This window comes from Oncorhynchus keta, chromosome 19 (genome assembly GCF_023373465.1).
Source record: "Oncorhynchus keta strain PuntledgeMale-10-30-2019 chromosome 19, Oket_V2, whole genome shotgun sequence".
In the NCBI taxonomy this organism is placed as follows: domain Eukaryota; kingdom Metazoa; phylum Chordata; class Actinopteri; order Salmoniformes; family Salmonidae; genus Oncorhynchus; species Oncorhynchus keta.
The window spans coordinates 17,765,819-17,790,806 of NC_068439.1; the positions used below are offsets into that span (position 1 = coordinate 17,765,819).

Sequence of the window (24,988 nt, forward strand, 5' to 3'; positions counted from 1 at the left end):
CCTGACCTGATGGTCTCTGTCCGAGGGAGGGGTTATATCCTGATCCATTCTGGTTACGATGTCAGCTGATGTTCCTTACGTCTCAACGTGTAATGGATGAGATTAGGTCATGGTTCAGGTTATGAGGCCTGTCCAGGTGTAAACAAGATGCTGGCTGGAAGGCAGCTGTTTTCCACTTGGAGAGACAGGGGAGCATGATGAGATGACCTCTGTAGGTGTTGAGAGAGGGGAACATGATGAGATGACCTCTAGGTGTTGAGAGAGGGGAACATGGTGAGGTGACCTCTAGGTGTTGAGAGAGGGGAACATGGTGAGGTGACCTCTAGGTGTTGAGAGAGGGGAACATGGTGAGGTGACCTCTAGGTGTTGAGAGAGGGGAACATGTTGAGGTGACCTCTAGGTGTTGAGAGAGGGGAACATGGTGAGGTGACCTCTGTAGGTGTTGAGAGAGGGGAACATGGTGAGATGACCTCTGTAGGTGTTGAGAGAGGGGAACATGATGAGATGACCTCCAGGTGTTGAGAGAGGAAGTATGATGAGATGACCTCTGTAGGTGTTGAGAGAGGGGAACATGGTGAGGTGACCTCTAGGTGTTGAGAGAGGGGAACATGGTGAGGTGACCTCTGTAGGTGTTGAGAGAGGGGAACATGGTGAGGTGACCTCTGTAGGTGTTGAGAGAGGGGAACATGTTGAGGTGACCTCTGTAGGTGTTGAGAGAGGGGAACATGGTGAGGTGACCTCTGTAGGTGTTGAGAGAGGGGAACATGGTGAGGTGACATCTGTAGGTGTTGAGAGAGGGGAACATGGTGAGGTGACCTCTAGGTGTTGAGAGAGGGGAACATGGTGAGGTGACCTCTGTATGTGTTGAGAGAGGGGAACATGGTGAGGTGACCTCTGTAGGTGTTGAGAGAGGGGAACATGGTGAGGTGACCTCTGTAGGTGTTGAGAGAGGGGAACATGTTGAGGCGACCTCTGTAGGTGTTGAGAGAGGGGAACATGGTGAGGTGACCTCTAGGTGTTGAGAGCTTCTTCATTAGGAGCCAGCTGACACTGTGGCCCTGGGTGTGTCCCAAATGTCACCCTATTCCCCAAATCGTGCACTGCTTTTGACTAAAGCCCTGGTCAAAAGTAGTGCACTATATAGGGAATAGGGTGCCAATCAGGATGTCTCTCTTTGTCACGGTCACTATTCCTCCCTTGTTCTTTAGGAAGTGCTGTGGGTGTGGAGTTGTGTGTACACAGAGGGAGACTGGACTGTTTGGTGATAAAACATCCTCAGAGACAACAAACACAGTCAGACGCAGATTTATTTCTCTAAACCCTTCCAGATCTAAATAACACACACAAGCTAAAACACGGCTCGCTACCACATGTACACTTTTGTGTTATTCTTAAACCCTGGAACTGTTACACACACACACATACACACACACACACACACACACAACCCGTCCTGATCAATAACTCTGTCCAGGTCTCTTCCTCATGCCTTGCACTAATGATTCTCATGAATATATCTTGTCATAATTACAGCCAGTGTGATATATATATATATATATAATATACTGTACATAGGGTATTGCAATGTAGTCTACTTTTTCCATTTACAGTTGACAGGACTAATGCTTGCTAGGGAGTTGTCTAGATAATCATTAAACTGTACAGTTAGCAGAAAACAGCTTCAGTGTGGGTTTGGAGTTGTTTTTTTCCCCCCACAAAAATGTTTAAATTATAATCGATGGTGGTCTTTATAAATGTAAGTGTTATTAACAAACAAAAATATCTTGCATTTCTTTAGTGGTCTGACTTATACTTTATTTCTCAAGAAAAGCTAAATGATTATTTTTTTGGTTTCTATTTTTTAACATTCTCTCTCTCTCACATTTCACTCATTTGTGAGTGATCTAAAGTTAGGATGCCCTGTCCAGTACTCCTCATCCCACTAGAACTGAAGTCACACACAATACACTGTCTGGCTGTTGAATCCCTGTTGGAGCAAAGCGGAAAGGATTTGAAAAAAATTAACTTTCCGCTTGTCTTATAACATCTCAGTAGGAATGTAACGACGTTGTGGGAACAATGTTAACAACCTTAGTAGGAGAAGAAAGACGGCTCTGTTCTACTGTTGGGGTATTAGCTGGTGGATCATGATGATGAATAAATGGATTAACTCATAGGGATGTACATTGTATACATTTTTGTTGCTGTGGCCACTTAATTGCAGCCGGAAAAAATCAAATAAATGCAAGCATTTTACAGTACTGTTAAATAATATCATGTGTGGAGTAGGATATTTGTCTTACCTAAGAGGTGGTTCCTATTTTTTTAATGATCTCTAGAACTTGTGCTTCTAAGATTTGTTTTCAGCGGTTCTAGATGTTTTCTTACGCTACTGTACACTGTCTGGGGTAAAGAACCCCAACCACTCCGCCGGAGGTCACCAGTGGCATCCTGTTCTTTTTATCTGACCTTTGACCACTTAGTGTGACCTCAATAGGCAAAGCTATCGACCAAGGTACTAGTGGTCCTGTTAGACCTGTCCTCACCCTGGCTCTCTGAATATCGAGTCAGAATAACAAAACTCTATTGGAAGATGTAATAATCGGCCTATAATTGGAAACATTGTATTACATATGTATTGTGTAACTAACTACAAGGCCTAGTACATTATTGTGGTATTTGTAAGGTGGACATCATCACCAGAGTCTTTTGTCTGCTTTTCCCATGTCTTATTATTTTGTCTATGACGGTATGTTAATCCATTTGTCCCAGGTCATTACATTTGACCTTGAAATTCTCACTACCAATGGTTACATTTTTTTGTGACCTCTACCCTGGATCATAGCCTACTCCAGCATTTCCCAAACCAGGGGTTTGAAAACAGGAAATTCTGATATAAAATCATGTCTGTAACCTCCAGTAGCAGCTAGATGCGGTTGTAATGAACAGTGGTTTCTGTTTTCTTCCTACAAATGTACTTCTATCTTTTGAACGGTTTAAGCTACATATTATTATGACCCCATCATTGATGTTGATAAAAGCCACATTGTCCGAGAGGGATTTACATGGTTATCAAAACGTCACGCCAGGGTAATCCTACAGGACACAGACCTTATTTTAAGTGTTTCTAAAATCCTTTTGTGTTTTACATGGTTATCAAAACGTCACGCCAGGGTAAACCTACAGGACACAGACCTTATCTTATGGTGTGGGTTTTTGATATCAAAATGGGGTCGCGGACCAAAAAAGTTTGGGAACCCCTGGCCAAGCCTACTCACTGGAATACCCAGTTTGTCTCCCCTAGTGGAGGAAAAATGGACCTACAATGACAAATAAAAAAATAGGGATCAGCGCATTGAGCTATAAAAAAAACGGATCAGCGCCATGTCTGATTCTCCAGTAGTGGAATAGAGAACGGGACACCTAAACCATTTCATTCCAGGGTCGGGGATCCCGTTCGGTCTCGAGGATGTCCGGGAGCGCAGGGATTCAGCAGGGCTCCCCGGCCATCGGTGCAGCGGGATGGGCGCCTGCGGCTCCGGGAGCCGGGGGAACCGAGGGTTCGGGCGCCACGGTAGGATCGGCACGAATCGCGGTGAAGAAGGCGCAGCTCCGCTCCTCCCCGCGCCCGAAGAAACTGGAGAAGCTCGGAGTTTATTCATCTTGCAAGGTCGTTTTAAGTAGTCCATTATTACATTATTTAGCAATTATACATTTTGCAATGTTTTGAAAGTGGTTTGAGTTTCAGATGCTTGTTGGTTTGCAGCGCTACCAAAATGCAAACGCAGCAAAGGAAGCCATTGCTGCGCTTGCATTTCTTCATATCCCTCATGCTCTAGTTATGTAAAATGATCCAATTGGAAATAAACATCAGGAAAAAAACGGCAAAATGTACAGTTTAGCGCTCCCATATTATAATGTTAAAATATGTATTTCTAGGCGGGAGAGTGGACTAAACATTCTCAAGGTGCTTTGACAAATTCAGGTTAGCCTGCATGCCTTGGTGCGGAATGCCTCCAGCAAGGGGAGCGTGCGGGGCGTAATTCACCCCACTGGGATAGTGACAGTGTTTTTTCCGTCTGTCAGCGCACTGTGGTAAAATATAAAGTATTTATTGCAGTTATATATCATCTGCAAGGAGAGACAGCGTCTTTGTTTTGACAGTGACAGCTGCTGGGGGGCGGGGTTTGTTGTTGTTCCTTGGCTCTTGTTCCTGTGCACAGTTTGACTCCAGCTAAGAGTTGTAGTGAGAGAGGGCTGGCCCAACAGGCATTGCCTAGCTATGCCACTTTGTAGCCAAGCTGTCTTTGTCAATTTATGCATATAAATTGAATGGGATTTTTCCTATTACGTTATGTTTCTAAACATGTGTGTGTGTGCATACAGTGTGTGTGTTTCTAACCGGTGGAACCCTGTGCTGTAGGCTGAGGGGGCCTGTAAGTGTAACAGCTGGAAGAGTCAGAACCCCCCTCCCACACCACCCCGTACAGACCAGCAGCCCAACACTTTCAACCTTCAGGACCCCTGCCGTAGCTGCTCTCATACACTGGGTAAGACTAGGGGGAGAGAGGGTCAGAGGGGGGACATGAGGATGGGGTGCCCTGTGTACTGGAGGGGGAGAGAGGGTCAGAGGGGGGACATGGGGAGGGGTTGCCCTGTGTACTGGAGGGGAGAGAGGGTCAGTGGGGGGCATGAGGATGGGGTGCCCTGTGTACTGGAGGGGAGAGAGGGTCAGAGGGGGACATGAGGATGGGGTGCCCTGTGTACTGGAGGGGGAGAGAGGGTCAGAGGGGGCATGAGGATGGGGTGCCCTGTGTACTGGAGGGGGGTTGAGAGGGTTGAGAGTGGAGACATTAGGAGGGGTTGCCCTGTGTACTGGAGGGGAGAGAGGGTCAGAGGGGGACATGAGGATGGGGTGCCCTGTGTACTGGAGGGGGAGAGAGGGTCAGTGGGGGACATGGGGAGGGGTTGCCCTGTGTACTGGAGGGGGAGAGAGCGTCAGAGGGGGACATGGGGAGGGTTTGCCCTGTGTACTGGAGGGGGGAGTGGAGAGGGTCAGAGGGAGGACATGAGGATGTGGGGTGCCCTGTGTACTGGAGGGGGAGAGAGGGTCAGAGGGGGACATGAGGATGGGGTGCCCTGTGTACTGGAGGGGAGAGAGGGTTGAGAGTGGAGGGGGACATGGGGAGGGGTTGCCCTGTGTACTGGAGGGGGAGAGAGGGTCAGAGGGGGACATGAGGATGGGGTGCCCTGTGTACTGGAGGGGAGAGAGGGTCAGAGGGGGACATGAGGATGGGGTGCCCTGTGTACTGGAGGGGAGAGAGGGTTGAGAGTGGAGACATTAGGAGGGGTTGCCCTGTGTACTGGAGGGGAGAGAGGGTCAGAGGGGGGGGCATGAGGATGGGGTGCCCTGTGTACTGGAGGGGGAGAGAGGGTCAGAGGGGGGGCATGAGGAGGGGTTGCCCTGTGTACTGGAGGGGAGAGAGGGTCAGAGGGGGGCATGAGGAGGGGGTGCCCTGTGTACTGGAGGGGAGAGAGGGTCAGAGGGGGCATGAGGATGGGGTGCCCTGTGTACTGGAGGGGGGGAGAGGGTCAGAGGGGGCATGAGGATGGGGTGCCCTGTGTACTGGAGGGGAGAGAGGGTCAGAGGGGGCATGAGGAGGGGTTGCCCTGTGTACTGGGGGGAGAGAGGGTCAGAGGGGGACATGAGGATGGGGTGCCCTGTGTACTGGAGGGGGAGAGAGGGTCAGAGGGGGCATGAGGATGGGGTGCCCTGTGTACTGGAGGGGAGAGAGGGTCAGAGGGGTGACATGAGGATGGGGTGCCCTGTGTACTGGAGGGGAGAGAGGGTCAGAGGGGGACATGGGGATGGGGTGCCCTGTGTACTGGAGGGGGAGAGAGGGTTGAGAGTGGAGACATTAGGAGGGGTTGCCCTGTGTACTGGAGGGGGAGAGAGGGTCAGTGGGGGGACATGGGGATGGGGTGCCCTGTGTACTGGAGGGGGAGAGAGGGTCAGAGGGGGGACATGGGGATGGGGTGCCCTGTGTACTGGAGGGGGAGAGAGGGTCAGAGGGGGGACATGGGGATGGGGTGCCCTGTGTACTGGAGGGGGAGAGAGGGTCAGAGGGGGGACATTAGGAGGGGTTGCCCTGTGTACTGGAGGGGGAGAGAGGGTCAGAGGGGGGACATGGGGATGGGGTGCCCTGTGTACTGGAGGGGGAGAGAGGGTCAGAGGGGGGACATTAGGAGGGGTTGCCCTGTGTACTGGAGGGGGAGAGAGGGTCAGTGGGGGGACATGGGGATGGGGTGCCCTGTGTACTGGAGGGGGAGAGAGGGTCAGAGGGGGGACATTAGGAGGGGTTGCCCTGTGTACTGGAGGGGGAGAGAGGGTCAGAGGGGGGACATCAGGATGGGGTGCCCTGTGTACTGGAGGGGGAGAGAGGGTCAGAGGGGGGACATGAGGATGGGGTGCCCTGTGTACTGGAGGGGGAGAGAGGGTCAGAGGGGGGACATGAGGATGGGGTGCCCTGTGTACTGGAGGGGGAGAGAGGGTCAGAGGGGGACATGAGGATGGGGTGCCCTGTGTACTGGAGGGGGAGAGAGGGTTGAGAGTGGAGACATTAGGAGGGGTTGCCCTGTGTACTGGAGGGGGAGAGAGGGTCAGAGGGGGACATGGGGAGGGGTTGCCCTGTGTACTGGAGGGGGAGAGAGGGTCAGAGGGGGGACATGAGGTTGGGGTGCCCTGTGTACTGGAGGGGGAGAGAGGGTCAGAGGGGGAACATGAGGATGGGGTGCCCTGTGTACTGGAGGGGGAGAGAGGGTCAGAGGGGGGACATGAGGATGGGGTGCCCTGTGTACTGGAGGGGGAGAGAGAGGGTCAGAGGGGGACATGAGGATGGGGTGCCCTGTGTACTGGAGGGGGAGAGAGGGTTGAGAGTGGAGACATTAGGAGGGGTTGCCCTGTGTACTGGAGGGGGAGAGAGGGTCAGAGGGGGGACATGGGGAGGGGTTGCCCTGTGTACTGGAGGGGGAGAGAGGGTCAGAGGGGGGACATGGGGAGGGGTTGCCCTGTGTACTGGAGGGGGAGAGAGGGTTGAGAGTGGTGACATTAGGAGGGGTTGCCCTGTGTACTGGAGGGGGAGAGAGGGTCAGAGGGGGGACATGGGGAGGGGTTGCCCTGTGTACTGGAGGGGGAGAGAGGGTCAGAGGGGGGACATGAGGATGGGGTGCCCTGTGTACTGGAGGGGGAGAGAGGGTCAGAGGGGGAACATGAGGATGGGGTGCCCTGTGTACTGGAGGGGGAGAGAGGGTTGAGAGTGGAGACATTAGGAGGGGTTGCCCTGTGTACTGGAGGGGGAGAGAGGGTCAGAGGGGGGACATGGGGAGGGGTTGCCCTGTGTACTGGAGGGGGAGAGAGGGTTGAGAGTGGAGACATAAGGAGGGATTGCCCTGTGTACTGGAGGGGGAGAGAGGGTCAGAGGGGGGACATGGGAATGGGGTGCCACTGCCTCGTGTACGGGCATGATATAGGCAGGTGGAATGTTCTAGAAATCCAGATAATAAGGAGGTAGCAGGTTTTCAGGGACACATTGGTCATCAAAACTAAAGTCTGTCTTCGCACTCTCACTCACTGTCTCTCATTTTCAGGTGACCATGTAACCCACCTGGAGAACGTTTCAGAGGAGGAGATGAACAGGCTTCTGGGCATTGCTCTGGACGTGGAGTACCTGAACACATGTGTCCACAAAGAGGAGGATGCTGACACCAAACAAGTCTACTTCTCCCTCTTCAAGGTAGTCCACAGCTCAACATGTCAACAACACATTACTTTCAGTGCATCTGTCTCACAATGTCCTTCTTTCACCTTCAGCTATTGAGGAAATGCATCCTTCAGATGGGCAGACCTGTGGTGGAGGCACAGGAGAGTCCTCCCTTTGAGAAACCTAGCATTGAACAGGCAAGTGTACACAACAAATACACACACGCTTAGCAAAAAAATACATATTTAGATCACACTTACACAAGATGTATACATGATATGTTGTTTACATGATCTCTGTGTCTCTTCAACAGGGGGTGAATAACTTTGTCCAGTACAAGTTCAGCCATCTTCCCTCCAAGGAGCGTCAGACCATCGTGGAGCTGGCCAAGATGTTCCTCAACCAGATCAACTACTGGCAGCTGGAGACACCCTCACAGAGGCGACAGCGGGCCCCTGCTGATGATGCCGCCGGGTACAAAGTCAACTACACCAGGTAGTAGGCGCCCTTTGATGATATGAATGCAACTGCTGGCAGGCGCCCTTTGATGATATGAATGCAACTGCTGGCAGGCGCCCTTTGATGATATGAATGCAACTGCTGGCAGGCGCCCTTTGATGATATGAATGCAACTGCTGGCAGGCGCCCTTTGATGATATGAATGCAACTGCTGGCAGGCGCCCTTTGATGATATGAATGCAACTGCTGGCAGGCGCCCTTTGATGATATGAATGCAACTGCTGGGCAGGCGCCCTTTGATGATATGAATGCAACTGCTGGCAGGCGCCCTTTGATGATATGAATGCAACTGCTGGCAGGCGCCCTTTGATGATATGAATGCAACTGCTGGGCAGGCGCCCTTTGATGATGCGTTCACAGTCATGACATGTTTATTCCTAATGCACTGACCACACTGTGGACTGGCTTCATGTTCTTAATGCTTACATGCTGACCACACCGGGCGCACGCGTGCGTCCACGTGCGCCATCACACCCATGTAGATTTTGTTCATCCACACCAGACATGATTTGTCCTGGGATATAAACATTGGGTTGTTGTTTTACCTGAAATGCACAAGGTCCCTTTTCCCCCCTGGATCTTGGGGATTTTGACCCATTTTGAGTCACACACAATCGTGTGTTCTCAAACACTTAAACATAGGGTAGCTATGGTGTTTTTAGTCCCCATTAGCCCCAGTCACTCCCATAACTTGCTACCAACAGATTCATTTTCTCTTCATTCCAATAGATGTGTACATTTCATGTAAATTGTATCACCGTTATATAACCCAGAATCAAACCCACATTTTTGTGGTGTGTTTTCCCCCAGATGGCTGTGCTACTGCAACGTCCCTCAGTTCTGTGACAGTCTACCGCGGTACGAGACGACCCAAATCTTCGGTCGGACCCTTCTGCGCTCCGTCTTCACTGTAATGAGGAAACAGCTGCTAGAGCAGGCCAGGCAGGAGAAGGATAAGCTACCCCCGGAGAAACGCACTCTCATCCTCACACACTTCCCCAAGTAAGAGACAAATTCTTCACATACACACAAACGTACACACACACACAAGATAGAGGAGGATTCCTAGTCTCGGTCTATAGTAGGTGTGATGATGATATCTGTGTGCTGTAGATTTCTGTCCATGCTGGAGGAGGAGGTGTACAGTCACAGCTCGCCCATCTGGAGTGAAGAATTCCTGGCTGGATCCTCAGGAGGACCGATCCCCATCCATACAGGTAAAACACACCTGACCTTTAGCCAGCTTGTCCAACACACTCTCACTTAGAGTTTTACCTTGCCTAAAAAAGTTTAAGTAGGGAAAGTTGTGATGTGATTGATATGATGAGTGCTACTCTCCATTGATAAAGTAATCTGATGAGCTCCCTTGTGTATAATGACAGTGATCAGTGTGCCCCCGGTGGCCAGGCATCTGTACTACAACTCCAGCCCAGTATCTGTGGACCCATCCAGCTGTGGCAGTGTCAGTCCTGCCAGGAAGACCGCCTCTGTTCTGGAACCCAGCCCAGGTAAACACAACAGGCTCTACGCACAGATCCAGGATCAGCTTAGCCTCCACAAATTATAACCTTAACCATTAGGGGTAAAATCTCTCTTTAGATCAGTTTCTAGGGGAAACTTTACATATGATCTACCTGTGTAGGTGGGCAGAAGCGGAAGCCATCGGAGCCCCTCCCCCATGAGGAGACGAAGAAGCTCAGGATTGTCGGGGACATCCCCATGGAGCTCATCAACGAAGTCATGGCAACCATCACCGACCCCGCCTCCATGCTGGGACCAGAGGTAACATCAAACACTCAGGGCTCTGATCAATCAGCCGACTTCCGAATACAGATTGTTTTGGCGGTGCCTGAGGTGGAACTGCGTTAGAGCTGTCAAATTCAAAGGCGGCTCCTTGCATTATACCTAAAGTGGACATTGCCGTTGTCTGCAGGGAGTCACCTTTGGAGAAATCCCATGCAGCCTTCAAGTTCGACCACTGGAATGCACAGAAGGCTGCTGAGGGGGAAACGGCTCATAATTATGTCCGGGATGACGCAAATGGAATGGCATCAAACACCTGGAAACCAATTGTTTGCCGTATTTGTTACCATTCTACGAATTACGCCCCAGTTATTACCACGAGCCCATTTTCCCCAATTTAGGTGGCACCAACCTCGTGCGGGAAAGTAAGGCGTAGTATTCACCTGATTATGATGATAGAAACGCTAATTATTTTGTTTAATGATTCGTCTATTTGAGCATCATTATTTCTATACAGCCTACACTTTCTGTGTCTGAACTTCTATCTCGAGCGGGGAGGGTGTGGCTTCGTGACAATGATCGCAAGAGCAGGTGTTCACCGGTTTGAAGGCTCCAGCGCAGTTCCACTTCCAACACCACCAAAACATCCATCCGCTATGGGGCTGTCTGCTATCACCGGTTAACTCTTGATCTGATGGAATCTAGACCTCAATCAATCCAACACGTATTCATCAATACTTCCAACTCTTCAGTCCAACACATCATCAATACTTCCATCTCTTCAGTCCAACACGTATTCATCAATACTTCCATCTCTTCAGTCCAACACGTATTCATCAATACTTCCAACTCTTCAGTCCAACACATCATCAATACTTCCATCTCTTCAGTCCAACACGTATTCATCAATACTTCCATCTCTTCAGTCCAACACGTATTCATCAATACTTCCATCTCTTCAGTCCAACACGTATTCATCAATACTTCCATCTCTTCAGTCCAACACGTATTCATCAATACTTCCATCTCTTCAGTCCAACACGTATTCATCAATACTTCCATCTCTTCAGTCCAACACGTATTCATCAATACTTCCATCTCTTCAGTCCAACACGTATTCATCAATACTTCCATCTCTTCACTCCAACACGTAGTCATCAATACTTCCATCTCTTCAGTCCAACACATAGTCATCAATACTTCCATCTCTTCACTCCATCATAGCATAAATACTTTCATCTCTTCAGTCCAACACATAGTCATCAATACTTCCACCTCTTCAGTCTGACACATAGTCATCAATACTTCCATCTCTTCAGTCCTACACATAGTCATCAATACTTCCATCTCTTCACTCCAACACAGAGTCATCAATACTTCCATCTCTTCAGTCCAACACATAGTCATCAATACTTCCATCTCTTCACTCCATCATAGCATAAATACTTTCATCTCTTCAGTCCAACACATAGTCATCAATACTTCCATCTCTTCAGTCTGACACATAGTCATCAATACTTCCATCTCTTCAGTCCAACACATAGTCATCAATACTTCCATCTCTTCACTCCAACACATAGTCATCAATACTTCCATCTCTTCAGTCCAACACATAGTCATCAATACTTCCATCTCTTCAGTCCAACACATAGTCATCAATACTTCCATCTCTTCACTCCATCATAGCATAAATACTTTCATCTCTTCAGTCCCAACACATAGTCATCAATACATCCATCTCTTCACTCCAACACATAGTCATCAATACTTCCATCTCTTCAGTCCGACACATAGTCATCAATACTTCCATCTCTTCAGTCCAACACATAGTCATCAATACTTCTCTCTTCAGTCCTACATATCATCAATACTTCCATCTCTTCACTCCAACACATAGTCATCAATACTTCCATCTCTTCAGTCCAACACATCATCAATACTTCCATCTCTTCAGTCTGACACATAGTCATCAATACTTCCATCTCTTCACTCCAACACATCATCAATACTTCCATCTCTTCAGTCTGACACATAGTCATCAATACTTCCATCTCTTCACTCCATCATAGCATAAATACTTTCATCTCTTCAGTCCCAACACATAGTCATCAATACTTTCCATCTCTTCATCTCCAACACATAGTCATCAATACTTCCATCTCTTCACTCCAACACATCATCAATACTTTCATCTCTTCAGTCCGACACATAGTCATCAATACTTCCATCTCTTCAGTCCAACACATAGTCATCAATACTTCCATCTCTTCAGTCCGACACATAGTCATCAATACTTCCATCTCTTCAGTCCAACACATAGTCATCAATACTTCTCTCTTCAGTCCTACATATCATCAATACTTTGATCTCTTCAGTCTAACATATCATCAATACTTCCATCTCTTCACTCCAACACATCATCAATACTTCCATCTCTTCAGTCCAACACGTATTCATCAATACTTCCATCTCTTCAGTCCGACACATCATCAATACTTCCATCTCTTCAGTCCAACACATCATCAATACTTCCATCTCTTCAGTCCGACACATAGTCATCAATACTTCCATCTCTTCAGTCCAACACGTATTCATCAATACTTCCATCTCTTCAGTCCGACACATCATCAATACTTCCATCTCTTCAGTCCAACACATCATCAATACTTCCATCTCTTCAGTCCGACACATAGTCATCAATACTTCCATCTCTTCAGTCCCAACACATAGTCATCAATACTTCCATCTCTTCAGTCCAACACATAGTCATCAATACTTCCATCTCTTCACTCCAACACATCATCAATACTTCCATCTCTTCAGTCCGACACATAGTCATCAATACTTCCATCTCTTCAGTCCAACACGTATTCATCAATACTTCCATCTCTTCAGTCCGACACATAGTCATCAATACTTTCATCTCTTCAGTCCGACACATAGTCATCAATACTTTCATCTCTTCAGTCCCAACACATAGTCATCAATACTTCCATCTCTTCAGTCCAACACATAGTCATCAATACTTCCATCTCTTCACTCCAAGACATAGTCATCAAAACTTCCATCTCTTCACTCCAACACATAGTCATCAAAACTTCCATCTCTTCACTCCAACACATAGTCATCAATACTTCCATCTCTTCACTCCAAGACATAGTCATCAAAACTTCCATCTCTTCACTCCATCATAGCATAAATACTTTCATCTCTTCAGTCCCAACACATAGTCATCAATACTTCCATCTCTTCACTCCAACACATAGTCATCAATACTTCCATCTCTTCAGTCCAACACATAGTCATCAATACTTCCATCTCTTCACTCCATCATAGCATAAGTACGTTCATCTCTTCAGTCCCAACACATCGTCATCAACACTTCCATCTCTTCACTCCAACACATAGTCATCAACACTTCCATCTCTTCACTCCAACACATAGTCATCAATACTTCCATCTCTTCAGTCCGACACATAGTCATCAATACTTCCATCTCTTCAGTCCAACACATAGTCAACACATAGTCATCAACACTTCCATCTCTTCACTCCAACACATAGTCATCAATACTTCCATCTCTTCAGTCCAACACATAGTCATCAATACTTCCATCTCTTCAGTCCAACACATAGTCATCAATACTTCCATCTCTTCACTCCAACACATAGTCATCAATACTTCCATCTCTTCAGTCCAACACATAGTCATCAATACTTCCATCTCTTCAGTCCAACACATAGTCATCAATACTTCCATCTCTTCAGTCCAACACATAGTCATCAATACTTCCATCTCCTCACTCCAACACATCATCAATACTTCCATCTCTTCAGTCCGACACATAGTCATCAATACTTCCATCTCTTCACTCCAACACATCATCAATACTTCCATCTCTTCACTCCAACACATAGTCATCAATACTTCCATCTCTTCAGTCCGACACATAGTCATCAATACTTCCATCTCTTCAGTCCAACACATAGTCATCAATACTTCCATCTCTTCAGTCCAACACATAGTCATCAATACTTCCATCTCTTCAGTCCCAACACATAGTCATCAATCTCTTACTCCAACACATCATCAATACTTCATCTTCAGTCCCAACACATAGTCATCAATACATAGTTCAATACTTCTATCTCTTCACTCCAACACATAGTCATCAATACTTTCATCTCTTCAGTCCAACACATAGTCATCAATACTTCTCTCTTCAGTCCAACACATCATCAATACTTCCATCTCTTCAGTCCAACACAGTCATCAATACTTCCATCGCTTAACACTCTGGGAGGTTCTGTTAAAAATCAGTTAGTGGATATTAGATTATATTTGACTCGCAGTTCAGAACCTCCCACTAAGTCAATGTTTTAGAGGCAGTATTGAGGTTGGAAGGTGATGATTATGGTGAAGCTACTGCTGCTGCTGAGAATAATGATAATGGGACAAATATATGGACACTGCTAAATCAAAATGAGTGCTGTCATAGGACTTGATAATGAGTAAGGCTGACGTCATTCCCTCCCCCCCCCAGACCAGTCTACTGTCGGCCCACTCAGCCCGTGATGAGGCGGCACGCCTGGAGGAGAGGAGGGGGGTGATAGAGTTCCATGTCATCGGGAACTCCCTCAACCAGAAGCCCAACAAGAGGATCCTCATGTGGCTGGTGGGCCTCCAGAATGTCTTCTCTCACCAGCTACCTCGCATGCCCAAAGAGTATATCACACGCCTCGTCTTTGACCCGTGAGTGTTACCATGAAAGATGGCGCCGACAGACATGGCAGCTTTCCTTATAGCGCCTAAGCAACTTTGCAGTATTTTAGTTTTTTTGTGTGTTATTTCTTACATTATTAGCCCAGAACGTTTTTTTGTGTTACTATATACAGCCGGAAATAACTTTTGTATATCAGAGCGGCGGTAACTCACCAGCATTACGACCAGGAATACCACTTCCAAGAATTGGATCCTTTGTTCGCACCCCCAGGGCAATTGAACTTATCCCAGAGGCTGCTCCAAGAACCCGTGGAGAAGAGGTATTTGGAGTGGACTTCTAGTCCGACTCAAGAGGCGAGCACACCATCCACCACTTCCGAGTATATTACTCGCTAATGTGTATATACTGTCCCTGTCCATACAGCCAGCTGGTTCTCAGTACACCTCACAGACAGAAATAAAAAAACTCTCCAGGAAGAAGAAGGGCAGTGGTGTATGTTTAAGAATTAACCACTCGTGGTGTGATTATAATGTACAGAAACTAAAGTCCTATTGTTCACCCGACCTGGAATACTCCACAATCAAATGCTGACCGTATTACTTCCCAAGAGAATTATCTTCAGTTATAGTCACAGCTGTGTTTATTCCCCCTCAAGCCGATACCAGGACGGCTCTCAAGGAACTACACTGGACTTTATGCAAACTGGTAACCACATATCCAGAGGCCACAGTTATTGTAGCTGGCGACTTCAACAAAGCAAATTTGAGGAAAACGCTACTGAAGTTCTAGCTGACAAGGCACAAATCTTTCGTTCTGCCCCTGAACAAGGCAGTTAACCCACTGTTCCTAGGCCGTCACTGCAGTACTCGCGCTGCTAAAACACTCAACCACTGCTATTCTCTCTTCCGGGATGCCTACAAGGCCCTCCCCCGCCCTCCCTTTGGCAAATCAGATCACAACTCCATTTTGCTTCTCCCTTCCTATAGGCAGAAACTCAAAAAGGAAGTACACGTGCTAAGGTCTATTCAACACTGGTCTGACCAATCAGAATTCATGCTTCAAGATTGTATTGATCACGGGATATGTTCCGGGTAGCCTCGGAGAATAATATTGATGTATACACGGACACGGTGTCTGAGTTCATCAGGAAGTGTATAGAGGATGTTGTTCCCTCTGTTACTATTAAAACCTACCCAAACCAGAAACCATGGATAGATGGCAGCATTCAAGCTAAACTGAAAGCATGAACCACTGCATTTAACCATGGCAAGGTGACTGGGAATATGGTTGAATACAAACTGTGTAGTTATTCCCTCTGTAAAGCAATCAAACAGGCAAAACGTCAGTACAGAGACAAAGTGGAGTCACAATTCAACGGCTCAGACATGAGATGTATGATGCAGGGTCTACAGACAATTACGGACTACAAAGGGAAAACCAGCCACATCGCGGACACTGACGTTTTTCTCCCAGACAGCTGGGGCGACAGCGTAGCCTAGTGGTTAGAGTGTTGGACTAGTAACCGAAAGGTTTCAAGATCGAATCCCGAGCTGACAAGGCACAAATCTGTCGTTCTGCCCCTGAACAGGCAGTTAACCCACTGTTCCTAGGCCGTCATTGAAAATAAGAATTTGTTCTTGAATTTTATTTTAAAGGAAACATTTTTAAAAAATACCTTTGCCCGCTTTGAGGATAAGACAGTGCCATCAACGTGGCCTGCTCCCAAGGACTGTGGGCTCTCGTTCTCCATGGCCGATGTGAGTGAGACATCTTAACGCTCGCATGGCTGCTGGGCCAGACGCCATCCCTAGCCACGTCCTCAGAGCATACGCAGACCAGCTGGCTGGAGTGTTTACGGACAAATTCAATCTCTCCCTATCCCAGTCTGCTGTCCCCACTTGCTTCCACCATTGTCCACCATTGTTCCTGTACCCAAGAAAGCAAAGATAACTGAACTAAATCTCCCTGTAGCACTCACTTCTTTCATCATCAAGTGCTTTGAGAGGCTAGTTAAGAATCATATCACCTCTACCTTACATGACACCCTAGACCCACTTCAATTTGCTTACCGCCCAATAGATCCACAGACGATGCAATCACCATTGCACTGCATACTGCCCTATCCCATCTGGACAAGAGGAATACCTATGTCAGAATGCTGTTCATTGACTACAGCTCAGCCTTCAACACCATAGTACCATCCAAACTCATCATCAAGCTTGGGCTATGAACCCGACCCTGTGCAACAGGGTCCTGGACTTCCTGACGGGCCGCCCCCCATTGTGGTGAAGATAGGAAACAACATCTCCACTTCACTGATCCTCGACACAGGGGCCCCACAAGGGTGTGTGCTCAGCTCCCTCCTGTACTCCCTGTTCACTCAACTTAATCATCTGGTTTGCAGACGCCACAGCCATAGTGGTGCGGCTTGCACAACACATCACAAAAGGCACACTGCCTGCCCTCCAGGACACCTACAGCAGGAAGGCCAAAAAGATCAACTAGGACATCAACCACCCGAGCCAAGGCCTGTTCACCCCGCTATCATCCAGAAGGCGAGGTCAGTACAGGTGCATAAAAGCTGGGACCGAGAGACTGAAAAACAGCTTCTATCTCAAGGCCTTCACACTGTTAAATAGCCATCACTAGCCGGCTACCACCGGGTTACTCAACCCTGCCCCTTATAGGCTGCTGCCCCATGTACATAGACTTGGAATCACTGGTCACTTTAAAAATGGAACACCCATCACTTTAATAATGTTTACATCCTGCTTTACTCATCTCATGTGTACATACTGGGTTCTATTCCACTGTATTTTAGTCATTGCCACTCCGACATTGCTCGTCCTAATATTTATATACACTGCTCAAAAAAATAAAGGGAACACTTAAACAACACAATGTAACTCCAAGTCAATCACACTTCTGTGAAATCAAACTGTCCACTTAGGAAGCAACACTGATTGACAATAAATTTCACATGCTGTTGTGCAAATGGAATAGACAACAGGTGGAAATTATAGGCAATTAGCAAGACACCCCCAATAAAGGAGTGGTTCTGCAGGTGGGGACCACAGACCACTTCCCAGTTCCTATGCTTCCTGGCTGATGTTTTGGTCACTTTTGAATGCTGGCGTTGCTTTCACTCTAGTGGTAGCATGAGACGGAGTCTACAACACACACAAGTGGCTCAGGTAGTGCAGCTCACCCAGGATGGCACATCAATGCGAGCTGTGGCAAGAAGGTTTGCTGTGTCTGTCAGCGTAGTGTCCAGAGCATGGAGGCGCTACCAGGAGACAAGCCAGTACATCAGGAGACATGGAGGAGGCCGTAGGAGGGCAACAACGCAGCAGCAGGACCGCTACCTCCGCCTTTGTGCAAGGAGGAGCAGGAGGAGCCCTGCCAGAGCCCTGCAAAATGACCTCCAGCAGGCCACAAATGTGCATGTGTCTGCTCAAACGGTCAGAAACAGACTCCATGAGGGTGGTATGAGGGCGCGACGTCCACAGGTGGGGGTTGTGCTTACAGCCCAACACCGTGCAGGACGTTTGGCATTTGCCATTGAACACCAAGATTGGCAAATTCGCCACTGGCGCCCTGTGCTCTTCACAGATGAAAGCAGGTTCACACTGATCACATGTGACAGTCTGGAGACGCCGTGGAGAACGTTCTGCTGCCTGCAACATCCTCCAGCATGACTGGTTTGGCGGTGGGTCAGTCATGGTGTGGGGTGGGGTGGCATTTCTTTGGGGGGCCGCACAGCCCTCCATGTGCTCGCCAGAGGTAGCCTGACTGCCATTTGGTACCGAGATGAGATCCTCAGACCCCTTGTGAGACCATATGCTGGTGCGGTTGGCCCTGGGTTCCTGCAAGAGGAAGGCATTGATGCTATGGACTGGCCCGCCCGTTCCCCAGACCTGAATCCAATTGAGCACATCTGGGACATCATGTCTCGCTCCATCCACCAACGCCACGTTGCACCACAGACTGTCTGGGAGTTGGCGGATGCTTTAGTCCAGGTCTGGGAGGAGATCCCTCAGGAGACCATCCGCCACCTCATCAGGAGCATGCCCAGGTGTTGTAGGGAGGTCATACAGGCACGTGGAGGCCACACACACTACTGAGCCTAATTTTGACTTGTTTTAAGGACATTACATCAAAGTTGGATCAGCCTGTAGTGTGGTTTTCCACTTTAATTTTGAGTGTGACTCCAAATCCAGACCTCCATGGGTTGATAAATTTGATTTCCATTGATAATTTTTGTGTGATTTTGTTGTCAGCACATTCAACTATGTAAAGAAAAAAGTATTTAATAAGAATATTTCATTCATTCATATCTAGGATGTGTTATTTTAGTGTTCCCTTTATTTTTTTGAGCAGTGTATTTCTTAATTCCATTATTTTACTTTTAGATTTGTGTGTATTGTTGTGAATTGTTAGATATTACTGCACTGTTGGAGCTAGGAACACAAGCATTTCATTACACCCACAATAACATCTGCTAAATTTGTGTATGTGACCAATAAAATAAGATTTGATTTAGAGTTCTACCCTGATTGACTGACCACCAAAGAGAAAAATAGTCCCAATTTTGTAGCACAGAAAGAAAACTTTTAATGTGAAGTTGCTATACAGTTGTAACCAGAGGTTTGATCCCTCAACGTAATGTAAACAGTGGCAACAATTGAACATTACACCTGGCTGTATCTATTTAACTCTAAAGCAGAAGTTGAACCCAGTTGCGTATTATGAGCTATTGAGTTGAATGATAAATTGGGAAGCGTTCACTGTCTCTCCAAACAGAAAGCACAAGACTCTGTCGCTGATCAAAGATGGCCGTGTGATCGGAGGCATCTGCTTCCGGATGTTCCCCTCGCAGAGCTTCACAGAGATCGTATTCTGTGCAGTCACCTCCAATGAGCAGGTCAAGGTACGAGAATGCAGCTCTTTTAACCTAGTCCCAGATCTGTTTGTGCTCTCTTTCCAACTCCTATGGACATGTGTGACATGACAGTGACCATAGGACTTGGCCTATACACAAACAAACAGTTCTGGGTCGCATTTCTGTTTGTATAAACTGATATGACTGATATTCATTCTACTGCCATTGAGCTCCGTGCCTCACTCTTGTTGATTGGTCAGTTTTGACCTTTGACCCCTACCTATTGTTTAAAGGGATACGGCACTCACCTGATGAACCATCTGAAGGAGTACCACATCAAGCACGACATCCTCAACTTCCTCACCTATGCAGACGAGTATGCCATTGGCTACTTCAAAAAGCAGGTCAGTACATCATTGGTTGCTTAAAAAGATCAGCAAATGGCATTGGTTATCTTGTAATGTAGGGAAACATCAAGAAACGGTCTCTTTAAAACAAAATACCATTCTTACATCTCTCTGTCTTTCTTTTTCTCTCCATCTCTCTGTCTCAGGGCTTCTCTAAAGACATCAAGGTTCCCAAGGCCAAGTATCTGGGCTACATCAAAGACTATGAGGGAGCGACACTGATGGGCTGTGAGCTCAACCCCAGCATCCCTTACACGGAGTTCTCTGTCATTATCAAGAAGCAGAAAGAGGTGTGTGTGGTTTGTGGATGCCTACAATGTCTATTTGTATAATAAATTGAGTTACCTAAGTTCTCTCTCTTTCGGTCTCCCTTCCACTATCTCTCTCACACCCTCCCTCCCTCACTCACTCCATCCTCGCTTTCAGATCATAAAGAAACTGATAGAGAGGAAGCAAGCTCAGATCAGAAAGGTCTACCCAGGACTTTCCTGTTTTAAGGAAGGAGTTCGACAGATTCCCATCGAGAGCATTCCTGGAATACGTATGTTTCTCCTCCTGTCATTATATTAGTCTACCTTCAGCATAGGTTCAAAGGATGTGTCCAAAATGGCACCCTATTCCCTACATGGGCCCTGGTCAAATGTAGGGCACTATATAGGGAATAGGGTGCCATTGTGGACAAAGTCAAGTCTCCAAAGAGGTAGCAGTGATTTGGGCAGTAAAGAAGTGTGTGGACAGTGTCTCTAGTTTAACTCAACTCCTTTTTGTCACCAGGAGAAACTGGATGGAAACCGGTGGGCAAAGGGTGAGTCTTTCAGCTCCTTATAGCTTCTACTCATCTATTTTTAGTAAAACATCTATTTTTAGTAAAACAGTAAAACAAATGTAACGGCTTAGCCAGTGAGCTAATGGTAACTCTCTGACAGAAAATGAGGTGATCACAACTTCCTGTTTCCTGTTGTGATCCCAGGAAAGAGCTGAAGGATCCAGATCAGCTGTACAGCACCCTGAAGACCATCCTACAACATGTTAAGGTGAGGGACACGCACATACGCATGCACACACGTACTCACTCACGTACTCACTCACTCTCAAATGCACATACACACCAACTCGTAGCCACACACACACAGTTTTCTTGTTATGTGTTATAGAGTCACCAGAATGCCTGGCCGTTCATGGAACCAGTGAAGAAGACTGAGGCTCCTGGCTACTACCAAGTCATCCGCTTCCCCATGGGTATGTATGGCACTACATATGGAACACATCTGTGCCTGGGTCAACTCTTCAGGGGAAGGAATATAGCCATACATAACTTGTAAGCAAGAAAATATGGATGATTGCATCCGATACAGCCCCTTCAGAAAGTATTCATACCCCTTGACTTGTTCCATATTTTGTTGTTTTACAGCCTGAATTCAAAATGGATTAAATAGATTTTTTTCTGACCGATCTCCACACAATACCCCGTAATGACAAAGTGAAAGTGTTTGCTAATTTATTGAAGAATTACATTTATTGAAGGTGGAAACAAGGGTAAATCTCTAAGGGCTTTCCACACCTGGATTATGCAACATTTGTCCCATTATTCTGTAAAAAAAAATATTCAAGCTGTCAAGTTAGTTGTTGATCATTGCTTGACAACCATTTTCAGGTATTGACATATATTTTCAAGTAGATTTAAGTCAAGTCTGTAACTCAGCCACTCAGGTACATTCACTGTCTTTTTGGTAAGCAACTCCAGTGTATATTTTGCCCTGTGTTTTAGATGATTGTTTTGCTGAAAGGTTAATTAATCCTCTAGTGTCTGGTGGAAACCAGACTGAACCAGGTTTTCCGCTAGGATTTTGCATGTAGTTGGCTCCTTTCCATATTTTTTTTTTAAATCACAGAGCGGAACAGCGGACTGTCAAGCTCCCGCCTATCTTCTCTTTGGATTGGTGGATAACATCTCTTCATTTGAATACTTTAAAAAATATTCGATGAATGGTGTTGATGTCAATGCCTGTATTCAATGGAGATTGAGATGCTACGCTGAATATGAATAGACCATCTTATTTATTTGATTTGATTTTGGGCTTCGCCTCTTCTTCCCTGGTATAGTTACCTACAGACAGACACGTAATGGCGAGTTAAGTCATATTGTGTTAATCACAACGTTTGGTTTCATAGAGGTCAATCAAGAGTCGTGTTAATGTTGTGTGATTATCCCCAGACCTGAAGACGATGTCTGAGCGTCTGAAGAGCAGGTACTACACCACGCGGAAGCTCTTCATGGCCGACATGCAGCGCATCTTCACCAACTGTCGCGAGTACAACCCCCCAGAGAGCCAGTACTACAAGTGTGCCAACCTGTTAGAGAAGTTCTTCTACACCAAGATCAAGGAGGCAGGTCTCATTGAGAAGTGAAGAGATGGGAGGGGCTTCAAGGGTGAGGGAGCAATGGCTTAGGTCTAATTATTTTTAAATGTTTTTTTTTTATTTACTTATTCTTTATTTTTCTACTGCGTTCAACCAGAAAAAGAGAGCTATATATCCAGTAGGAAGAATGATTTTGGGTTAATCAGTATACTATCCCTCGCCCCACTCAGGAAAACAGAAGTCCTAGATAGAAACTCCCATCTGTTCAGCTAACACAACCCTCCATCTGTTCAGCTAACCCAACCCTCCATCTGTTCAGCTAACACAACCCTCCATCTGTTCAGCTAACCCAACCCTCCATCTGTTCAGCTAACACAACCCTCCATCTGTTCAGCTAACCCAACCCTCCATCTGTTCAGCTAACCCAACCCTCCATCTGTTCAGCTAACCCAACCCTCCATCTGTTCAGCTAACACAACCCTCCATCTGTTCAGCTAACCCAACCCTCCATCTGTTCAGCTAACACAACCCTCCATCTGTTCAGCTAACACAACCCTCCATCTGTTCAGCTAACCTAACCCTCCATCTGTTCAGCTAACCCAACCCTCCATCTGTTCAGCTAACCCAACCCTCCATCTGTTCAGCTAACCCAACCCTCCATCTGTTCAGCTAACCTAACCCTCCATCTGTTCAGCTAACCTAACCCTCCATCTGTTCAGCTAACCCAACCCTCCATCTGTTCAGCTAACCCAACCCTCCATCTGTTCAGCTAACCCAACCCTCCATCTGTTCAGCTAACCTAACCCTCCATCTGTTCAGCTAACCCAACCCTCCATCTGTTCAGCTAACCTAACCCTCCATCTGTTCAGCTAACCCAACCCTCCATCTGTTCAGCTAACCCAACCCTCCATCTGTTCAGCTAACCCAACCCTCCATCTGTTCAGCTAACCTAACCCTCCTAACCTAACCCTCCATCTGTTCAGCTAACCTAACCCTCCATCTGTTCAGCTGACCTAACCCTCCATCTGTTCAGCTAACCTAACCCTCCATCTGTTCAGCTAACCTAACCCTCCATCTGTTCAGCTAACCTAACCCTCCATCTGTTCAGCTAACCTAACCCTCCATCTGTTCAGCTAACCTAACCCTCCATCTGTTCAGCTAACCCAACCCTCCATCTGTTCAGCTGACCCAACCCTCCATCTGTTCAGCTAACCCAACCCTCCATCTGTTCAGCTAACCCAACCCTCCATCTGTTCAGCTAACCTAACCCTCCATCTGTTCAGCTAACCTAACCCTCCATCTGTTCAGCTAACCTAACCCTCCATCTGTTCAGCTAACCCAACCCTCCATCTGTTCAGCTAACCCAACCCTCCATCTGTTCAGCTAACCCAACCCTCCATCTGTTCAGCTAACCCAACCCTCCATCTGTTCAGCTAACCCAACCCTCCATCTGTTCAGCTAACACAACCCTCCATCTGTTCAGCTAACCCAACCCTCCATCTGTTCAGCTGACCTAACCCACATGTAAGGCGTCACATCTGTGAAGAACTGGACTGTCTGAGAGATATGGGGAGGGATAGTCAGTCAGTTACTCAGCCATTCAGTCTCTGTCTCCATATGGTGTTACTGGGTCGTAATGGTATAGGGTGAAGAAAAAACCTAGACGCCGATTTTGGGTCGGTTTTGCACTTTCCCCACTAATGGTAAAGGTTAGGATTAGGGGAGGGGAAGCTGATCCTAGATCTGTACCTAGGGGAAACCTCTACCTGGAACCATAGTAATCTGACTTGTTTTATTTGTATGTGCGTGTTACGCGTGACTTCAGATGAGGTCTGTCCCAGAATTTTTGAGGGCAAAATTTGTATGTATGTTAGTAGAGAGTTCATCCTGCCAAAAAAGGAAAATTATATTTTAAATCTGTCTGTATGAATTTTAACAATTGTAAACCTCTTGAATTATTTGCTGTATATTTTTCCTGGTTTTTAAACTGAAAGGAGGGGAAGAAGCCCTTCATGCTGGTCCAAGTAAAAAGTCCCATAGGGCAAAAGGTGACCATGGAAATGCACTTATTTATTTTTTCAAGCAACTATTCAGCATCACATGGTGAGAGCTTTTTTGTTTTCCATTGAGATGTTCCGTCTTTTGAGAAAAGCACTATGAAATAATGGCTCATTTTAACTATGTAGCGTTTCTCCTTATTTATGTGCTGTAATCTTTAAGGAATAATGCTTAATAAAATAATTTATTCTGTCTTATTTCTGTCGAGACGATTGATATCTTTGTACTTTCAAGATAAAATAAAAAGATTGTGCAATACTATGTAGTTTTGCTGTTTTGTATAGAAGATGTTTGTACTTTTTCAAACTTTAGGAGAAACCTGGATTTTGTAATAATGGTTTGAATGACAGACTATTTTATAGACTGATTAAAATAGAAGTGAATCTAATGGATTGGAGTTGTGTTTTTCCTGCTACAAATCACTGACTCAGACATTCCAACTCAAATCCCACTTTGCAAATCTATATAAAACAAACACCGTTTTTTATACCTGCCGCTAACATGGGTCCTGTGTCCTGATATGATCCATATTCTG

General features: G+C 46.7%; 1 protein-coding gene and 2 long non-coding RNA genes across 51 annotated transcripts; 1 reads left to right on the forward strand and 2 right to left on the reverse strand.

Annotated features, from left to right (window-relative positions):
- The first annotated feature begins 91 nt into the window (after nucleotides 1–91).
- Nucleotides 92–23,181, forward strand: LOC118397959 (histone acetyltransferase KAT2B). 12 transcript variants are annotated; one of them, XM_052469909.1, is made up of 20 exons: nucleotides 92–215; nucleotides 290–389; nucleotides 927–3,670; nucleotides 4,424–4,550; nucleotides 7,648–7,793; nucleotides 7,871–7,957; nucleotides 8,074–8,255; nucleotides 9,090–9,281; nucleotides 9,393–9,496; nucleotides 9,662–9,787; nucleotides 9,922–10,061; nucleotides 14,566–14,774; nucleotides 19,549–19,675; nucleotides 19,921–20,031; nucleotides 20,181–20,324; nucleotides 20,461–20,575; nucleotides 20,809–20,839; nucleotides 21,005–21,068; nucleotides 21,189–21,273; nucleotides 22,250–23,181. In XM_052469909.1, the coding sequence occupies exons 3-20, from the start codon at nucleotides 3,470–3,472 to the stop codon at nucleotides 22,441–22,443; spliced, it is 2,385 nt and encodes a 794-aa protein (XP_052325869.1). In that variant the 5' UTR covers nucleotides 92–215; nucleotides 290–389; nucleotides 927–3,469; the 3' UTR covers nucleotides 22,444–23,181. The 12 variants fall into 12 exon arrangements, with proteins under 12 accessions (XP_052325869.1, XP_052325870.1, XP_052325871.1 ...); XM_052469910.1 differs by having other exon boundaries at nucleotides 327–389; XM_052469911.1 differs by lacking the exon at nucleotides 290–389 and adding an exon at nucleotides 440–515 and having other exon boundaries at nucleotides 103–252; nucleotides 979–3,670.
- LOC127909274 (uncharacterized) lies at nucleotides 182–697 on the reverse strand. The gene is made up of 3 exons (XR_008070546.1): nucleotides 585–697; nucleotides 358–509; nucleotides 182–285 (listed from the first exon to the last, which is right to left on the reverse strand). It is a non-coding gene; the product is annotated as an uncharacterized LOC127909274 (long non-coding RNA).
- LOC127909275 (uncharacterized) lies at nucleotides 22,921–24,835 on the reverse strand. Of its 38 annotated transcripts, none has more exons than XR_008070584.1 (5): nucleotides 23,659–24,835; nucleotides 23,409–23,533; nucleotides 23,270–23,344; nucleotides 23,120–23,194; nucleotides 22,921–23,069 (listed from the first exon to the last, which is right to left on the reverse strand). It is a non-coding gene; the product is annotated as an uncharacterized LOC127909275 (long non-coding RNA). The 38 variants fall into 38 exon arrangements; XR_008070583.1 differs by having other exon boundaries at nucleotides 23,245–23,344; XR_008070580.1 differs by lacking the exon at nucleotides 23,120–23,194 and having other exon boundaries at nucleotides 23,220–23,344; nucleotides 23,609–23,708; nucleotides 23,834–23,923.
- Between the last annotated feature and the right edge of the window lie 153 nt (nucleotides 24,836–24,988).

Bases quoted from the DNA above. Each gene is read 5' to 3' on its own strand.
- LOC118397959 (XM_052469909.1), top strand. From the start codon at position 3,470: ATGTCCGGGAGCGCAGGGATTCAGCAGGGCTCCCCGGCCATCGGTGCA. The intron at 4,551-7,647 runs GTAAGACTAGGG...TCTCATTTTCAG, and splicing joins TAGCTGCTCTCATACACTGG to GTGACCATGTAACCCACCTG. The intron at 21,069-21,188 runs GTGAGGGACACG...TATGTGTTATAG, and splicing joins CCATCCTACAACATGTTAAG to AGTCACCAGAATGCCTGGCC.